General features: G+C 28.2%; 2 protein-coding genes across 4 annotated transcripts; both read left to right on the top strand.

Annotated features, from left to right (window-relative positions):
* Nucleotides 1-7,853: 7,853 nt before the first annotated feature.
* Nucleotides 7,854-10,744, top strand: LOC114191595 (R3H domain protein). Its single transcript, XM_028080864.2, has 7 exons — nucleotides 7,854-8,106; nucleotides 8,259-8,326; nucleotides 8,972-9,080; nucleotides 9,349-9,431; nucleotides 9,600-9,758; nucleotides 9,913-10,014; nucleotides 10,362-10,744. Exons 1-7 carry the CDS (start codon nucleotides 8,046-8,048, stop codon nucleotides 10,503-10,505), a joined length of 726 nt encoding a protein of 241 aa, XP_027936665.1. The 5' UTR covers nucleotides 7,854-8,045; the 3' UTR covers nucleotides 10,506-10,744.
* Nucleotides 10,745-12,077: 1,333 nt separating this feature from the next.
* On the top strand, nucleotides 12,078-14,319 carry LOC114191594 (uncharacterized). 3 transcript variants are annotated; one of them, XM_028080861.2, is made up of 6 exons: nucleotides 12,078-12,231; nucleotides 12,319-12,543; nucleotides 12,634-12,945; nucleotides 13,177-13,338; nucleotides 13,796-13,879; nucleotides 14,025-14,319. In XM_028080861.2, exons 1-6 carry the CDS (start codon nucleotides 12,202-12,204, stop codon nucleotides 14,130-14,132), a joined length of 921 nt encoding a protein of 306 aa, XP_027936662.2. In that variant the 5' UTR covers nucleotides 12,078-12,201; the 3' UTR covers nucleotides 14,133-14,319. The 3 variants fall into 3 exon arrangements, with proteins under 3 accessions (XP_027936662.2, XP_027936661.2, XP_027936663.2); XM_028080860.2 differs by having other exon boundaries at nucleotides 14,010-14,319; XM_028080862.2 differs by lacking the exon at nucleotides 14,025-14,319 and having other exon boundaries at nucleotides 13,687-13,806.
* The last annotated feature ends 261 nt before the right edge of the window (nucleotides 14,320-14,580 follow it).

The raw sequence follows: 14,580 nt of genomic DNA, 5'->3' as shown, positions 1-14,580 counted from the left end.
TTTTATGATATATGTTCTAAGCAAAAACTACATCAACTACCTTTTAATAGGTTTGATACTATGTATGATAGTCCTTGTTGGTTTATATTAGATATATGTGGTCCTTCACCCATGGCTAGTTCAAATGGCTCTAGATACTATATCATTTTTTCCTCTGCTTTTCCTCTACTTTAGCTCATACCAAACACAGTCATCCAAATTTATGGAATATTCAGTAGCGATTTTGTTGTTTAATTAATATTTCTTAAAATGTTCCCATCTACATTCACTCAACCCAGCTTCCAGATTGGTCACATCACAAGGGAGGCTTGGAGATTTCTTTCTTCTTTTTGTCTTACTAATCAAATTGACCTTTTTTGTTTTACCAAGTATGATTTCTTATGATCAATGTGACTTGTTACTGCTTATGTAAGTACTCTTTTACATGCAATCATGTAGCAATTTTTTTTTATATGCCATTATATCTTTGAGTAGGCAGTGAGTTACAGTCTAATTCCTTTGTATGGAATTGTAGTTGTGTTATTATTAACTTCTTTTTTTTCAAGTCGAATAAGGAGGCTAGACATTTTCGATTCAAAGAAATTCCAAATTGGGATGATATAGTGGATTTATGTGCTAATGATAGAGTTACTGATCATGGAGTTGAAATTGCTATAGATGTTGATGAAGTCATGAGTAGAGAGGTAAATGAAGTAAATTTTGTGGATTTGGAGGACTTGAATGCTACTATAAATTTGGAAGAACCAAACTCTAACTTAAAAAGAAAAGCACAATCTTCAAGTTCTACTAGTACACAATCTCAAAGGAGAAAGATTAAGGAAAAAGAGTTAATGGTTGCTTCAATGAAATATGTGGTTGAGTTTTTTAAGCGGTTGACACATGTATACAGTGATAAGGTTGATGAAAATAAAATCAAAGAAGTACTAGATGAGGTGTGTTTAATGTCAAATCTTACTAAGAAATAATGGGCTAAAGTTGTTAAATGATTAGTTAACATGCCAAAATAATTAACTATTGTGAAAGCCCTTCCAATTGAGCAGAAGGAAGATTATGTTTTAGTACATATTTCTACAACATAAATCATGGTATGTAATATATATTTTCTTGTGTTTGATTAATTTCATGGTATTTGGTTAAGTCTTCTGCATATTTGCATTAATTGTATAACACTATGATTGATAAATTTTGTTGCAGTTTTGTAGGTCAAGTAGATGTTGAAGAGGGCTGAAACTAGGGATGACAACGGGGCGGGGCAAAGATAGATTTCATAATCTCATAACCATCCCCGTAGAAAAAATTCATCTTCATCCCCATACCCAAATCCAATGGGTATCAAACTTTTGTCCCATCCCCATCCCATCGGGTAACGGGTATAATCCCGTACCCATACATGTACTTGTTTTCTTACTACTTCAATATTAATTTTAATTATTTTTATAAAATAATAAAAAATTACGATAAAGAAAACATAATATTATTAAATATTCAATATTAGGGGGATGATTGTTTATTCGATATCAAATATTTTGAAATAAATTATAATTTTTTACATTTTAGATTAGAATACCAAATAAAATTTCATGAGAACTAAAACATTTATTAAATTTGCAAACATTAATGAAACCTAAATGATAAAATTTAAAAATATTTTTAAGAAAATATAAAAGGAAAACAAATATTCAAATTAAAATATATTTTAAACGTTTGTTTACTTCAATTTTTTAAATTCTAATGAATCTTTTTTATAAACACTAATAAAAGTTATAATACATCACTTGATCAAAATAATGTCGCAAAGAACAAATAATAAACATAATAATAAAATTTTGACATAGATCTTATATCTTTTGTACTCCAATATATGTTGGATGGTGATAAAAAAATATTTATGCCAATTATATTAAATTTTTATATTGTAGTAAATAAAAATTATTTATACAATTATATTGAAAAAATTACAATATGATTGATAATGAGTTAGAAAATAAAAAAAAATTAAATAAAATATATCGAAATAGTATTCTACATGATGAAAATAAACAACAAATAAAAATATTAAAAATTTAACAAATGTGTGTCTTAGAAACAATCATTCACAACAAACCAAATAATTAGGAGAAATAAAAAATAGAAAGTATATATATATACATATATATGGTTACTTAATTAATTGTTAATATTTTAATAATTTAAATGGAGATGGAGATATTGCAGGGATGAGTATTATGGTAGGGATATGTACATCCTCATACCTAATTGAAAAAGTCGGGATTTCCCGTACCCATATTCATACCCAGTCAATGCGGGGATTCCCGTCAAAACGAGAATGGGTTCAGGCAATACCCATGGGGACGAGTTTATTTGTCACCTTTATCTGAAATAGGATGTTGAAGAGAACTGAAATAAGGTGTTTAAAGACTTGCTAGTTGGATGTGAAAAAATTATAAAAAAAAAACATATTAAATAAGAAAACACTTGTTTTAACAAGTTATTTAGTTTTCTTTTTTAGTGGTAAAATGATTGACATCATAACTTTGGATAATGAGTTTGATTAATTGTGATATCTATTTCAGGATTTATTTTATATTTGTGAGTTAATTATATCACATTAATGATATTGTGTTTTCATGTTATATATTGAGCTTGTGATTTTTATAATGAATTATATTATTGTTGGTAAAGGAGGTAATTAGTAATTAATATTATTTTTCTTTGATAGAGTGAATCAATATTGATATAAAAGTATATTATTGTTGATCCAAGATTTTTAATATTAATTAATATTAGAAAGTTGATTAATATTTTTAAATTAAATTATTAAATATTATTTACATATTGTAAGTTCACTAATATTTTTAAATTTAATTTAAAAATTTTATATATTAAAATAAATACAGTTAAAATAAAATTGTATCTCATAAAATATTCCAATTACTCTATTACAAAAATTTCAAATACTATATATTTCAATTTCTTAAAATTATTAAAATGCTTCGTTCAAATACCAACACAGATAAGTTTTAGTACAAAAAGAGTTTTTTTTCCCCGAATGGTGCAATTTCAATCATTATTTCCTAAATTGGTGCACTTTTTGTTTAAATTTCCGGCAGAGGTAAGTCGTGTGATAATGGCACAACTTTGTCCTAAAGAAATCGTGCGAAAATGAGACGATTTTAATTAAGTTGTGTTGAAGTCGTACCAAATCGCAAAGACTGTAATATGTTTGATAGGAGTCGTCAGAGGCAAAAACGACTTCACTTAAATTAATTACGAGAATAATCAAAGTCGTGCCTCAATGATATGACTTCATTGAACCAAAGTCTCGCCATAATGAGACAATTTCATTAACAAGGAAAGTATTGTCATAATGACACAACTTCAGTGTAGTGGGCTATAAGGAAAGTCTTGCCATAATGGCACGATTTCAGTATATTGGGCTATAAAGAAAGTCTTGCCATAATGGTACGACTTCATTGCTAATATAGAAAACAAATACAGTACTTACGTAAAACAAAAGTGAATAAAGAAAATAAAAAGAAAAGTTAAAAAAAAGAAAAAATGATTTGGTTATGATAATATTAAATTGAATAAAGAAGTTAAATTTTTTATTATATATATATATATATATATATATATATATAAATTATACAAGATATACAATGGTAAAGAAAAGAAAAAGAAAAGAGTTTTTTAATAACAAATATATGAGATCCAATAATTTTTTGGTTGATATATATTAAAATAAAAGTGAACAACAAAGTCGGCAAACCGAAGTTACGAGAGTTACATAAAATAAAATTTCACTATTTATTTGGGCGGTTGCTTCTATTGTGACCAATACTTCTGCAAAAAGAACATTTCTTTGGTTTATTTGGCAGTGACTAGTCCATTTCGTTGTGGATACGAGTTATAGTTCGTCTTCCTGGTTTGTCGTGTCGTATGTGAGGGTCAGACATTAAATTTGGACTAGTATAAGTAGACCAATAATCTTCATTTTGAACAGACTGAAATTGCACCTCATGAAACCAACATCATTATGAAATTTTTAAATACTTATATGCATTATTATTTAACTAATTAATATCACTAAAAAAATATTTAATTTTTATTTAGCCAAAGTCGTCCCAATATGGTACAACTTCTTCATTATCAATATAATACTAAAGTCTCTCTAATATGGTACGACTTATTTATTAACAATTTAATATTGAAGTCTTCCCATATTGGCACGACTTTGCTTAGAAACTTAGTTAAAGTCATCTCAATTTGACACGACTTCTCAACAACAAAGAAGTCTCTCTATGTTGGTACGACTTTAACTCATTTTAATTGAAATCCACTTATGTTGGCACAACTTTTTTATTATAAAATTGTGCCATTTTGGCACAACTTATTTTTCGCTGGAATTTAAAAAATTTCTGCACAACTTTAATAATTGCTAAACTAAAATACACCATTGTGTGAAAAAAAAAAAATTGAAAACAAATCATTCTTTACACCTTAAACAGTTAAAATAAATAAATGGAGATAATTACTTTTCGGCTTTTTTTGTCATTTCAGTCCTTTTTGTCGTGTAGTACCCTTTTTGTTTATCAAAAGAAAGTGGGTGATCCATTTTGTAATAGAAGAAATATTAATTACCCAGACAACTTACTTAAAATTATATCTTACTTAAAATTATATAAATGACGTTTCTTTTATACAATTTCCGACTATTTATTTTAAAATATCATTATTTCCAATAAGTTTGAGTCTTTTTGAAATGTAGTGTTTCACATATTTATTTTATATAATTTAGAATGTTAATTTAATAATTCTTTTCTATTATGAATTGTGTTTGAGATATGTATTTTAAAACATCCTAGAAAGATACTTTTGTTGATCAATTATATTACTGTTAAAATAATATGATGAGTTAAGGAAAGGTGAATTAATAAAGAAATAAAAAAAGAACATATATCAAGAAAACAAATACACAACTCAATTCAAGACCAACCCTCCAACATTTTTTAATATGAAGATTTTGCAAATTTTATTTACTAAAATATTATTTCAGTTATGTTGTGTTTGTTTATAAAGATATAAAGTTCATGGAAATGAATTAGAAATGAAAGTGTGAAAAATATATTAGAAACACCAAAAATAATATAGGTTTTAATTAACAAATTTTCTTCAATAAAATGAATAATTTATCAAGACAATTTACATCCAATTATTTAACTAAATAACAATGAAATATTTATAACAATTTATTAGGCGAAAATGGATGAGAACTATGTTGGTTACATACAGATTATAAACATTGATAATGTATTTAATAATTATACCATTAATTCTAATAAATAAATATTTTATAAAATAAAAATATTTAACCCACATAATTAATTAAGCTTTTTCATCTTATTAATTATACCATAAATATTTTATATTATAACTAAATATAAATATATATTCTTTATAATACATTAAAATAGAAAGTATTAGAACAATAAATAAAATAAATAAAATTAAATATTTTATTAATATAAATTTTATATTATGGAAAATAATAATTAAAATGAAAAAATAGATTAATAGATTAAATTAAATAATTAATTAATTAAATATTTTATTTAATAGTAACTTTTATACGATGATAAAACATATAATTAAAATAAATTCATATATTAAAATAAAAAAATACCTAATTTAAATTTTATATTCTTTAAACTAATGTATTTTTATATATTCTTATTTTGAAATATAAATTTTTCATTTATTTAATTTATTTTAAGCCTCGTTTATATTTTCAAAAATATACTTCTTTGTATCAAATTATTTAAAAAAAATTATTTAACAAAATATTTTTTAAAGATATTACTATAAAAAATTATTTATTATATCAATAAAATTAATTATATTTTTTTCAATTTTATACTATTTTTTTAAGTCAAACAATTTGTTTTGATTAAAGTAAGAGTGCAATTTTTGTTTTTCAAAGCAGTTTAAAAAGATTAAGTTATAATAAAAAAATTCAAATGAAAAATGAGAATTATAGATTTGTAAGACATAACAGAAGTATACAGTATTTTCGCTTTTACAAAATAATTGTTGATTATCGATATTGCTAATATATGTAATATTGTAAAATAATTGATTTAATATTTCAGAAGAATTTTGGAAAATATTATTAAATAAAATAATTGATAATTTTGAAACACTCCTATTAAACTTTTTTATTATATACTAGCGTAATACATGCGCTATCGTGCCTGTGTATGATTTTTTAAATATGCGTGATATTATAATATTATTAAGTTAATATATAAATTAAAATTATATTTATTAAAAATAAAGTAAAATATATCAGAACAGATAAAATAATAATCATTGATAAATAAAGAAGAAGAGAAGAAGCAATAACATCGGATTTTATAAAAAGTTTGTAAAAATAACAGTCAATTTTTTAAAATTTAATAAATTATTATATTTAAAGGGTAAAATTAATATTTTGAAAAATGGACACAAAAAAGAGAATCTCCTTTATATATTGTTATAGATTTTTAAAAATTTAATAAATTATTATATTTAAATGGTAAAATCGATATTTTGAAAAATTGACACAAGAAGAATCCCCTTAATATATTATTATAGATTAACTATTTTAAAATATATTATGAAAATAGGAAAATTTAAAACCTTCTTAAATGTTTTTTTTTTAGAAACTTGTTCCGGAATATACACACTTGAAATTTGTATTCTCTATTACACTTTTCATTATATCCTTTAGTTTTCAAAATACATTGATTTTAATATTTAAAAATTTATTATAAACTGTTTCGATACATAATATTTCATCTTTCTACCACTTGAAATTATTTTCTATCGCTGACGTTAACCAAGGTATTTCTTTATATTTATATATACATTTCATAAATATGAAAATGACTAATTTGTTCTTTTAGTTTAAAGTTTTTTTTTTTTTCAGATTTGTAATCTGGAAATGTTTAGATTATGCAAATCAGAATTAAAAATATTTTTTTATTTTACAATTCGGAATTAGTGATTGTATAAGAATTTTTTTTATAGATTATGTAATTTAGAGAGTATTTTTGACTTTCAGATTAAATAATTTGAAAGTTATTTTTCTTAAAAATTGTTTTAAATTGTATGAAAAGTATTCTTAATTTTAGTAATTATTTTTAACTTATAAATTACATAATCTAAATATTTTGTTTTGTATGAAAAAGGTTTCGGATAACATGATTTGAAAATATTTTTTCACAAAAGAAAATTTTTAGATTGTGTAATCCTAATTCCTAAATTCTGGATTGTATAAAAAGAATTCAAAAGTCACTTTCAAACAAGGAGTGAAAGAGCCACCACAAAATGCAATATGTTATCTTCTTCTAAGTGAAAAAAAAAATGGGAGATAAATAATATAGGATTAGAAAAAAGATGAAAAGAGACCAGAAAAAAAAGATGATAAAATATTACGACCTTTTTTTTTCTTTTAGATACCCCATACCCATAGAAGTTCATGAAGAAACCATTAGAGTGCATGAGGAAATACCCCCAATGACCAAAATTAACTTTTACTTACTAATAAAACTAAAAGATTACAACTTAAAACGAATACATGATATGTTTTGTTTTGTTGATTTGAAACATGTGGGTTAATGTATCAGTAGAGTAAATTCTTGAACACATTATACGGAATTTTAAAAGATTTTTATCATTACATTAAACTATGACGGAGGTGTATGACGAAAATACAGGGTGCAACAAGGAAGGTACTGACCCAAAATCTAGCCCAATTATATTGATGAGATGTCTAATCCGGTCCATTACTTGCAGTCCAAGGACACCGCCATCATGTGAGGCATAAAATATGAGAATCCAATAAACACAAGAATATTCCTTCGTCTTCTCCAACTATATTATCTCCCAGCTTTGCATTTGTGAATCTCTGATTGTCTTCTATCTATTCTAAATCCCTTTCTTTTCAATCTTTCTCTTCGATCCCATTTCCTAGATCGGCTTGCTTCTACCATTGTCAACTAATCATGGTTCTTCACAGAGAACTAGACCATCTTCTTTTATCCTCTTTCAGCGACCCTCCCAAAGGTAACTCTTTTATTTTCTAGGAAATAAAAAACGCATTCTTTTTTATTTTTCAAAATTTGAGCTTATTGAATTTCAATGATTGAATCTTGCGTGGCCAGATCGATGTTTATCGTATTCTTAAATTAATTAGTAATTTTGTTGGAAATGATTAGATGGGTTGAAATCCAGTGGCATGTCCATCGAAAAGAAGATAGAGTTCCTTGAGAGCTTAACTGGAAAGGTTGGTATTCTGTGTATGTTCATAATTATGTGTATACTGTGTTTTCAGTAACTATTGGTGTTTATCTTCTATTTGATATGGAAATGTAATGGCTGTTTTTGAGAAACTGATTAATGTTATCACTTTCTTTTGATTCTTGGCTATAAATATCTGTCTTCTTTTTGTATATGGACTTGCAAAACATTTAATTTAATACATTTGGTAATCGCATTATGAAACCAGTGAGCTATTGTTATTTTCATTAAGTGGCACGGTGTTTTATGACTGGGTGGTTCTTGTTTGGAGGACAAAAATTTAAATTAACAACTCTAATCACAAATGTTGTCTTTTTGAATGTTTAAAGTCAAGACGGTTTAATAATTTGTCTATTATTGTATTTTAAAAGGGTGCATAAGGAATCATTGACTAGTCGAACGTGAGCTATTGTTTGTATGGAATATGAGTTATTGTTTCGTGGATCTCTCGTTTTAGAATTTTTACAGCATTTAGGTTAATGTTAAAGTTTTTTCTCTACATTGTATGGGGCTGATCTTTGCTAATTGTTGTGAGTTCATATATTTAGCTTCTCTGAGTGATAACAATCACAAGATATTAGTTTTTTGATTTCACTATATTATGTTATTGATACTTGTGTTACCTGTTTAGGTCACAAATCGAAGGTCCCGTAGGTGGTTAAATGACCGTCTCTTGATGGAACTAGTACCGCGTTTAAATGCAGATGAGATTAGAGGCTTATTTGCCCCACCACCATGGGGTATTTATCTGACTCATCTGCTGTATGTGTTATTCATAGCTGCCTTGTTTCTTTTCTTGATAAGGCAATATTGCATTTAGACCAACAAGAATTGAACTCTTCCACAGAATGCAAGATATCTTACTAAATTACATGGTTTTCTTTTTTAGCAAACAATTTATTACATCAAATCTATATAGAACACGTTGAAGTGAAGTGACTTTGAACTTTCTGTAATGAAATCTATATAATTTTGTGTATGTTAAAGGTGATTGGATTCATTTTACAGGTGATGAAGTTCCGCCTTCTACATTTTCCATGACTAACATAGAGGAATGGGACCGATTCAGGAATATAGACATGGATAAAGAGGTTATATAGTTATATTTTTAACTTCTCTCTTTTGTAGACTCCATCTTTGTAATTTTTTACTGTTTAAGAAAGCATTTTGGTGAACCTGCAATTGAACAAACATATATCTTCACTTGCTGTGGTGACAACTCGCAAGTATCTCATGATAGATTTTGTTTGCTTTGGCAGGTTAATATAATTAGTTCCATGGAGAACTCCATGGAAAAAAGGAAAGGTCACATTGATGCTGACAAGATGGCGGTGTTGAATGGTTGGCATAGAATCGACTGTAGAACAAGAGATGCACTTCGCCGCAGTTCTCTTTCTGAGCTCATCGACAATTATGAGGTATAAATCTTATTCATGATTGATATTTTACCCCTCTGCATCACCAAATCATTATGTTGTGCAGAAAAGGGGCCAATATTGGTGCTTAATTTTTTCATTTGCTTGAACTAATTACAAATATGCATTTTGGCATGTATGGAACCTTTTGCTTTAGGAATGTTTACGGACATTCATAACAGCAAGCACAGATGGAGATGTTCTTGAATTGCAAATTCAGGATCCTTTCCATAGATTGCTTCTGCATGGAGTTTGTGAGGTAATATGCTGCTCCATTTGTTAATGGTGACAGCTAAACACTCTATTATATTATCTTTATTCATGCACAGAAAATTAAGATTTGAGAAATACTGCAAATACAAATAACAACATTTTGTTCAGGTAAAGAAATCATCAAAGAGCTGTAACCTGGAAAATGTTTTTGTTTTGAATGTTACCCCAAATGTCAGATTTTTTTTTTACGTGGACAACAAAAAATGATTTACAAACCAAAAATCAGATAACATTTTTCATAGGATATGTTAAACAAACCAAGACTTTTGTTTGAGGGAGTGCACTTAATTTGGACGAAATTTAATTTAATTTGGTGAAATATTCTGTGAACAGTTCTACAATCTGGCATCGGATACAGTGACAGATTACAAGTGTTCGAAGATTACAAAGATAAAGAAGAAGAAAAAGGGTTCTCCTGTGCTCCCAAATATCACTCTGTCCCATTTTCTGAAGATGTCCAAGGAAGGAAGTTGGTAGTTTCTTGAGGCAGAGTGTGGTGGTCCATACAATAAAGGGTGAATCACATAGTGTTGTACCAGAATGAACAATGTAGAATATTTAGTATTTCTTTAGAATATCATTGTAAATTGCTGACATCACCTGTACTTTGATTGGCTGATCCCATCGATCAACGCAAGTTGTTGATTGTTGGTTTTCATTGTTGTAGCTCATCATTCTGATTTCAACAAATATCATATTTTAAGTTTGGATTATTATTATGTGGATATGAATCAGGGTCCAAATTCTGAGTGGTTTAACAACAGGATGGAAATGATAACTTAATTGTTGTATTACTTTCTCGTCAGAAAAGTATCTTATCTTGACATTCATTGAAAAGAGTAAAATCTAAGTTTGATCATTGACTCTTTTAAAGATTAGTTTATTTGAAGGAACTATTTTGTCAAAGAATTTGCATTACCCATTTTTATTGACTATGAAAGTTCTACGTATGAATTAGTTTTCGTGTAAGAACATTTTTCATTTAGAAATTGTACGAAGGAGGATAATACTTATTTTTTTGTATAATTAAAATTCGTATTAAATACTATTTTAAATATACAAATCCTTTAAAAATTATTGATATTCAGTTTAGAGATAAAAATGAAAAGATAATTTTAAAATGATAATAAGTTTATAAAATCAAGTGTAAAAAATAAATTAAAACAACTGAGAATCTTTTTAAAATTAATTACAGAAGTAGTATATAGTGCCTCTAACTGAAATGATCTATTTAACATTTGTAATTGGTCCTGAATAATTCATTTTCTCAGTTGGTAACGTATAAATTATAAGTGAAATAAATATAATGTGTTTATCGAAAGAGTAAAACTATTTTAATAATTGTACATATAATAATAATAATTATTACTATTTTTAATCTACATTTAAAATAGTTAAACGGTTTGGGATCGTAAATTGCAATTTAAAAAAGGTTGGGAGAGATGTGAAATGTATTTTTATTTTTTTAAGCAAGAACTATGGTCGTTTATTACTGCTGAATATGACAATTCTACACATGAATTGGTTTTCGTACAAGACTCAATTTGTAATTGAAAAACATGGTTGGATAACTATCCATGGCAACTTTTATTGACTACGTCAATTGCTGCTGCTGAAAGATATGTTGCATGTGAGTAAATCCGTTTTCACGTAGCAAGTAATTACTCACATGTTGTATTTGTTATGTTTTTACAACAATTTCTAAAACATTTATAATAAATTCAATTTAAATTAATCTCTTTTAAATTATTTTATTTTAAAAATATTTTTAGAAAATAATTTAAATTTATTAAATTTCAACTTTTTAACACAGTGTATTACTTTTTACAGGTGATTGCTGTTTGAGTTGGTTACTTGTATATTGCTGGTGTGATTAATTGACATTTTCTTTTCGTTCACCCATTTTATAATCTTATCAAAGATAATAAAACTGAATACTTAACAATTCTTTGACTAGAAAATAAATTAATTTAAAAGTGAAATTAGGTGTTATTAGAAATCTTTATAAAATTACGATTTAGCACGGTAACAAAATCTATGGTTACATTATTTATGGATTGACTAAAGTGACCAGTTAAAAAATTGAAGATTTTACAAAGCGAGAAATCCAAATGAAACACGTTTCATTGGTTTGAACTTTGATGAGTTTGAGCACTGAAAAAATCAGTCGTCAATGGCAAAGAAACCTGTGAAATACACTCTGGTATGTGTCTCTCCCAATTCAGTTTTCCCCTTTCTCATTACATCCTTAATATGAATCATAGTGAGCTGAGTTCGAGTCGATAACCAGGTTGACGCGTTTACTGAGTCAGTGTTCAAAGGAAACCCTGCAGCAGTGTGTCTCTTAGAAGAGGAGAGGGATAAAGAGTGGTTTCAAGCAGTGGCAGCTGAGTTTAATTTATCTGTCACAGCTTACGTAACTCGCATCACCGAGTCCCATCACAACCTTAACTCGCTCCATGGAACCTCTAGCAATCCTCGTTTTCACCTCCGATGGTTCACTCCTGTTACTGAGGTAAATTTACCGGCTTCACCGGAATGGATATAATAAAAAATTTATGATTTTTTAAGAATTATTTTATCTTATTCATGTACCCTTTTGCAGATAGAGCTCTGTGGCCACGCCACCTTAGCTTCAGCTCACACTCTGTTTTCATCTGGTTTGGTGGATACTGATGTTATTGAATTTGTGACGCTTTCTGGCGTATTGACTGCAAAAAAGATCCCAGCGATCAATATCACCCGGGACTTAGATTTGCAAAAGGGTGAAGCTAAGGATGGGTTTTATATTGAAGTGAATTTCCCTGTTGATCCTGTTATAGAATTCAACTCTGAGGAGACTTCCCAAATTTCTGCTGCATTGAATGGTGCTTCCATAATTGATCTAAAGAAGACACAAGATGGAGATGACTTATTTGTAATAATTCCTGTCTGTTCTCTTTGGGTTTCTGTTATTGTTATTGTTATTATCTTTCATTGATCTTATTTTTGGATGAATCTCCATGTTTGTTAACCAGCTTGATTATTGAAATAAGAACAGTATGTATCTCTTGTAAGTATGTAACTTCCACTTTTACCTGCAAAATAGCAAATACGTTTTAAGAAATTTGTGTGCATTGAACATTATGAAAGTTGCAAATTTTCCTAGGTTGTGGTCGAATCTGGAAGAGCTGTCGAAGAACTACAGCCGCAACTTGATGCAATAGTTAAATGTCCTGGAAGGGGGATAATTGTTTCCGCGATTGCTCCTCCCGGCTCAGGATTTGACTTCTGTAGTAGATTCTTCTGCGCAAAATATGGAGTCAATGAGGTTAGAGGCTGAGAATTTATATTTATAAGAAGTGGTTGACAATTTAGTCTATGATGTTCATCCAAAATTGCCTTGGGGTCCAAGCATGGGTGGTTCAAATTGGTTATGAATTCATCATTCTGGATGCAATTTTGGAACTGCAAAATCCTTTTATTAATGCCACTTCTCTTCTTTCCTTTCGTTTGTTTTACCTTACAACGCTCAGCTTTTATAGCTGGTGGTCAAGTTTTACTAGTTACAGCAACCAGTTCAATGTTTTCAATTATATTAGAAAAAAAATCTTTAATTGAAGACACATAATATTCTTTTACTACCTATATTTACCATGTCCATTGTTGGATCATTTAGAATAAAGCGAAGGATACAATGGAAAGCAAGACCAATCGTACATTCCAGCTCAATATATGAAAGTAGAATTAAAGACATAATATCAAATAACTATAATATTTCCATTCAGGATCCTGTTTGTGGGGGTGCTCATTGTGCATTAGCACCCTACTGGAGCAAGAAGCTAGGGAAGTATGATTTCAATGCTTACCAGGTAGTCTTCTTCGCCACATTGTGACTAATGATTATCTTTGTCTGTTGTTACTGTCATACTAACATGCAGATTGCATATTGTGACTAATGATTATCTTTGTCATTGTTACCGTCATACTAACAACATGCAGATTACATTCGTGCAGGCATCAGCTAGAGGGGGAGTTCTCAATGGTCATCTTGATGAACAGAACCAAAGAGTGATTTTGCGTGGAAAGGCTGTTACTGTAATGGAAGGCTGTGTTCTGGTCTAGTCCTGTTTTTAACGTTGCAGAGTTTGTAGTAGCACCAATGTTTTAGATGACACCAAGCACTATACTGTGGCGATACTTTATTATTATCACACAGTAACCTTCTGAGTCGTTTGTATGTATGTTTGTTTTAATCCAATTATGTATTTGGTCTTTGACCTCCACTGGTTTTAAAAGCATTTTTTAAATATCTAGCATTATCTCATCACCCTTTTGCAGCTTAAAATTTGTGTTAGATCCGTTACTAAACATAATACTTATATGATATATGATACAAAATTATCTGATAGAAGCAATCATGGGAGACGCAAACGAAAGAATAAGGACCAAATCCTTCATCCATGAACGACAATGTGCCTTCGTCTTGAGCACAAGACGTTGACAAAAGGAGCAGTTGCTGGACTTACTTCTTCAAGAAAGTTGATTTTGATGATGACACCAAGCCCACAGA

This window comes from Vigna unguiculata, chromosome 7, assembly GCF_037176805.1.
Source record: "Vigna unguiculata cultivar grain cowpea cultivar isolate G323 ecotype 2 chromosome 7, ASM3717680v1, whole genome shotgun sequence".
Taxonomy (NCBI): domain Eukaryota; kingdom Viridiplantae; phylum Streptophyta; class Magnoliopsida; order Fabales; family Fabaceae; genus Vigna; species Vigna unguiculata.
The sequence above is the reverse complement of the archived record's forward strand: the minus strand, read 5'-3'. Positions and strand labels throughout refer to the sequence as shown.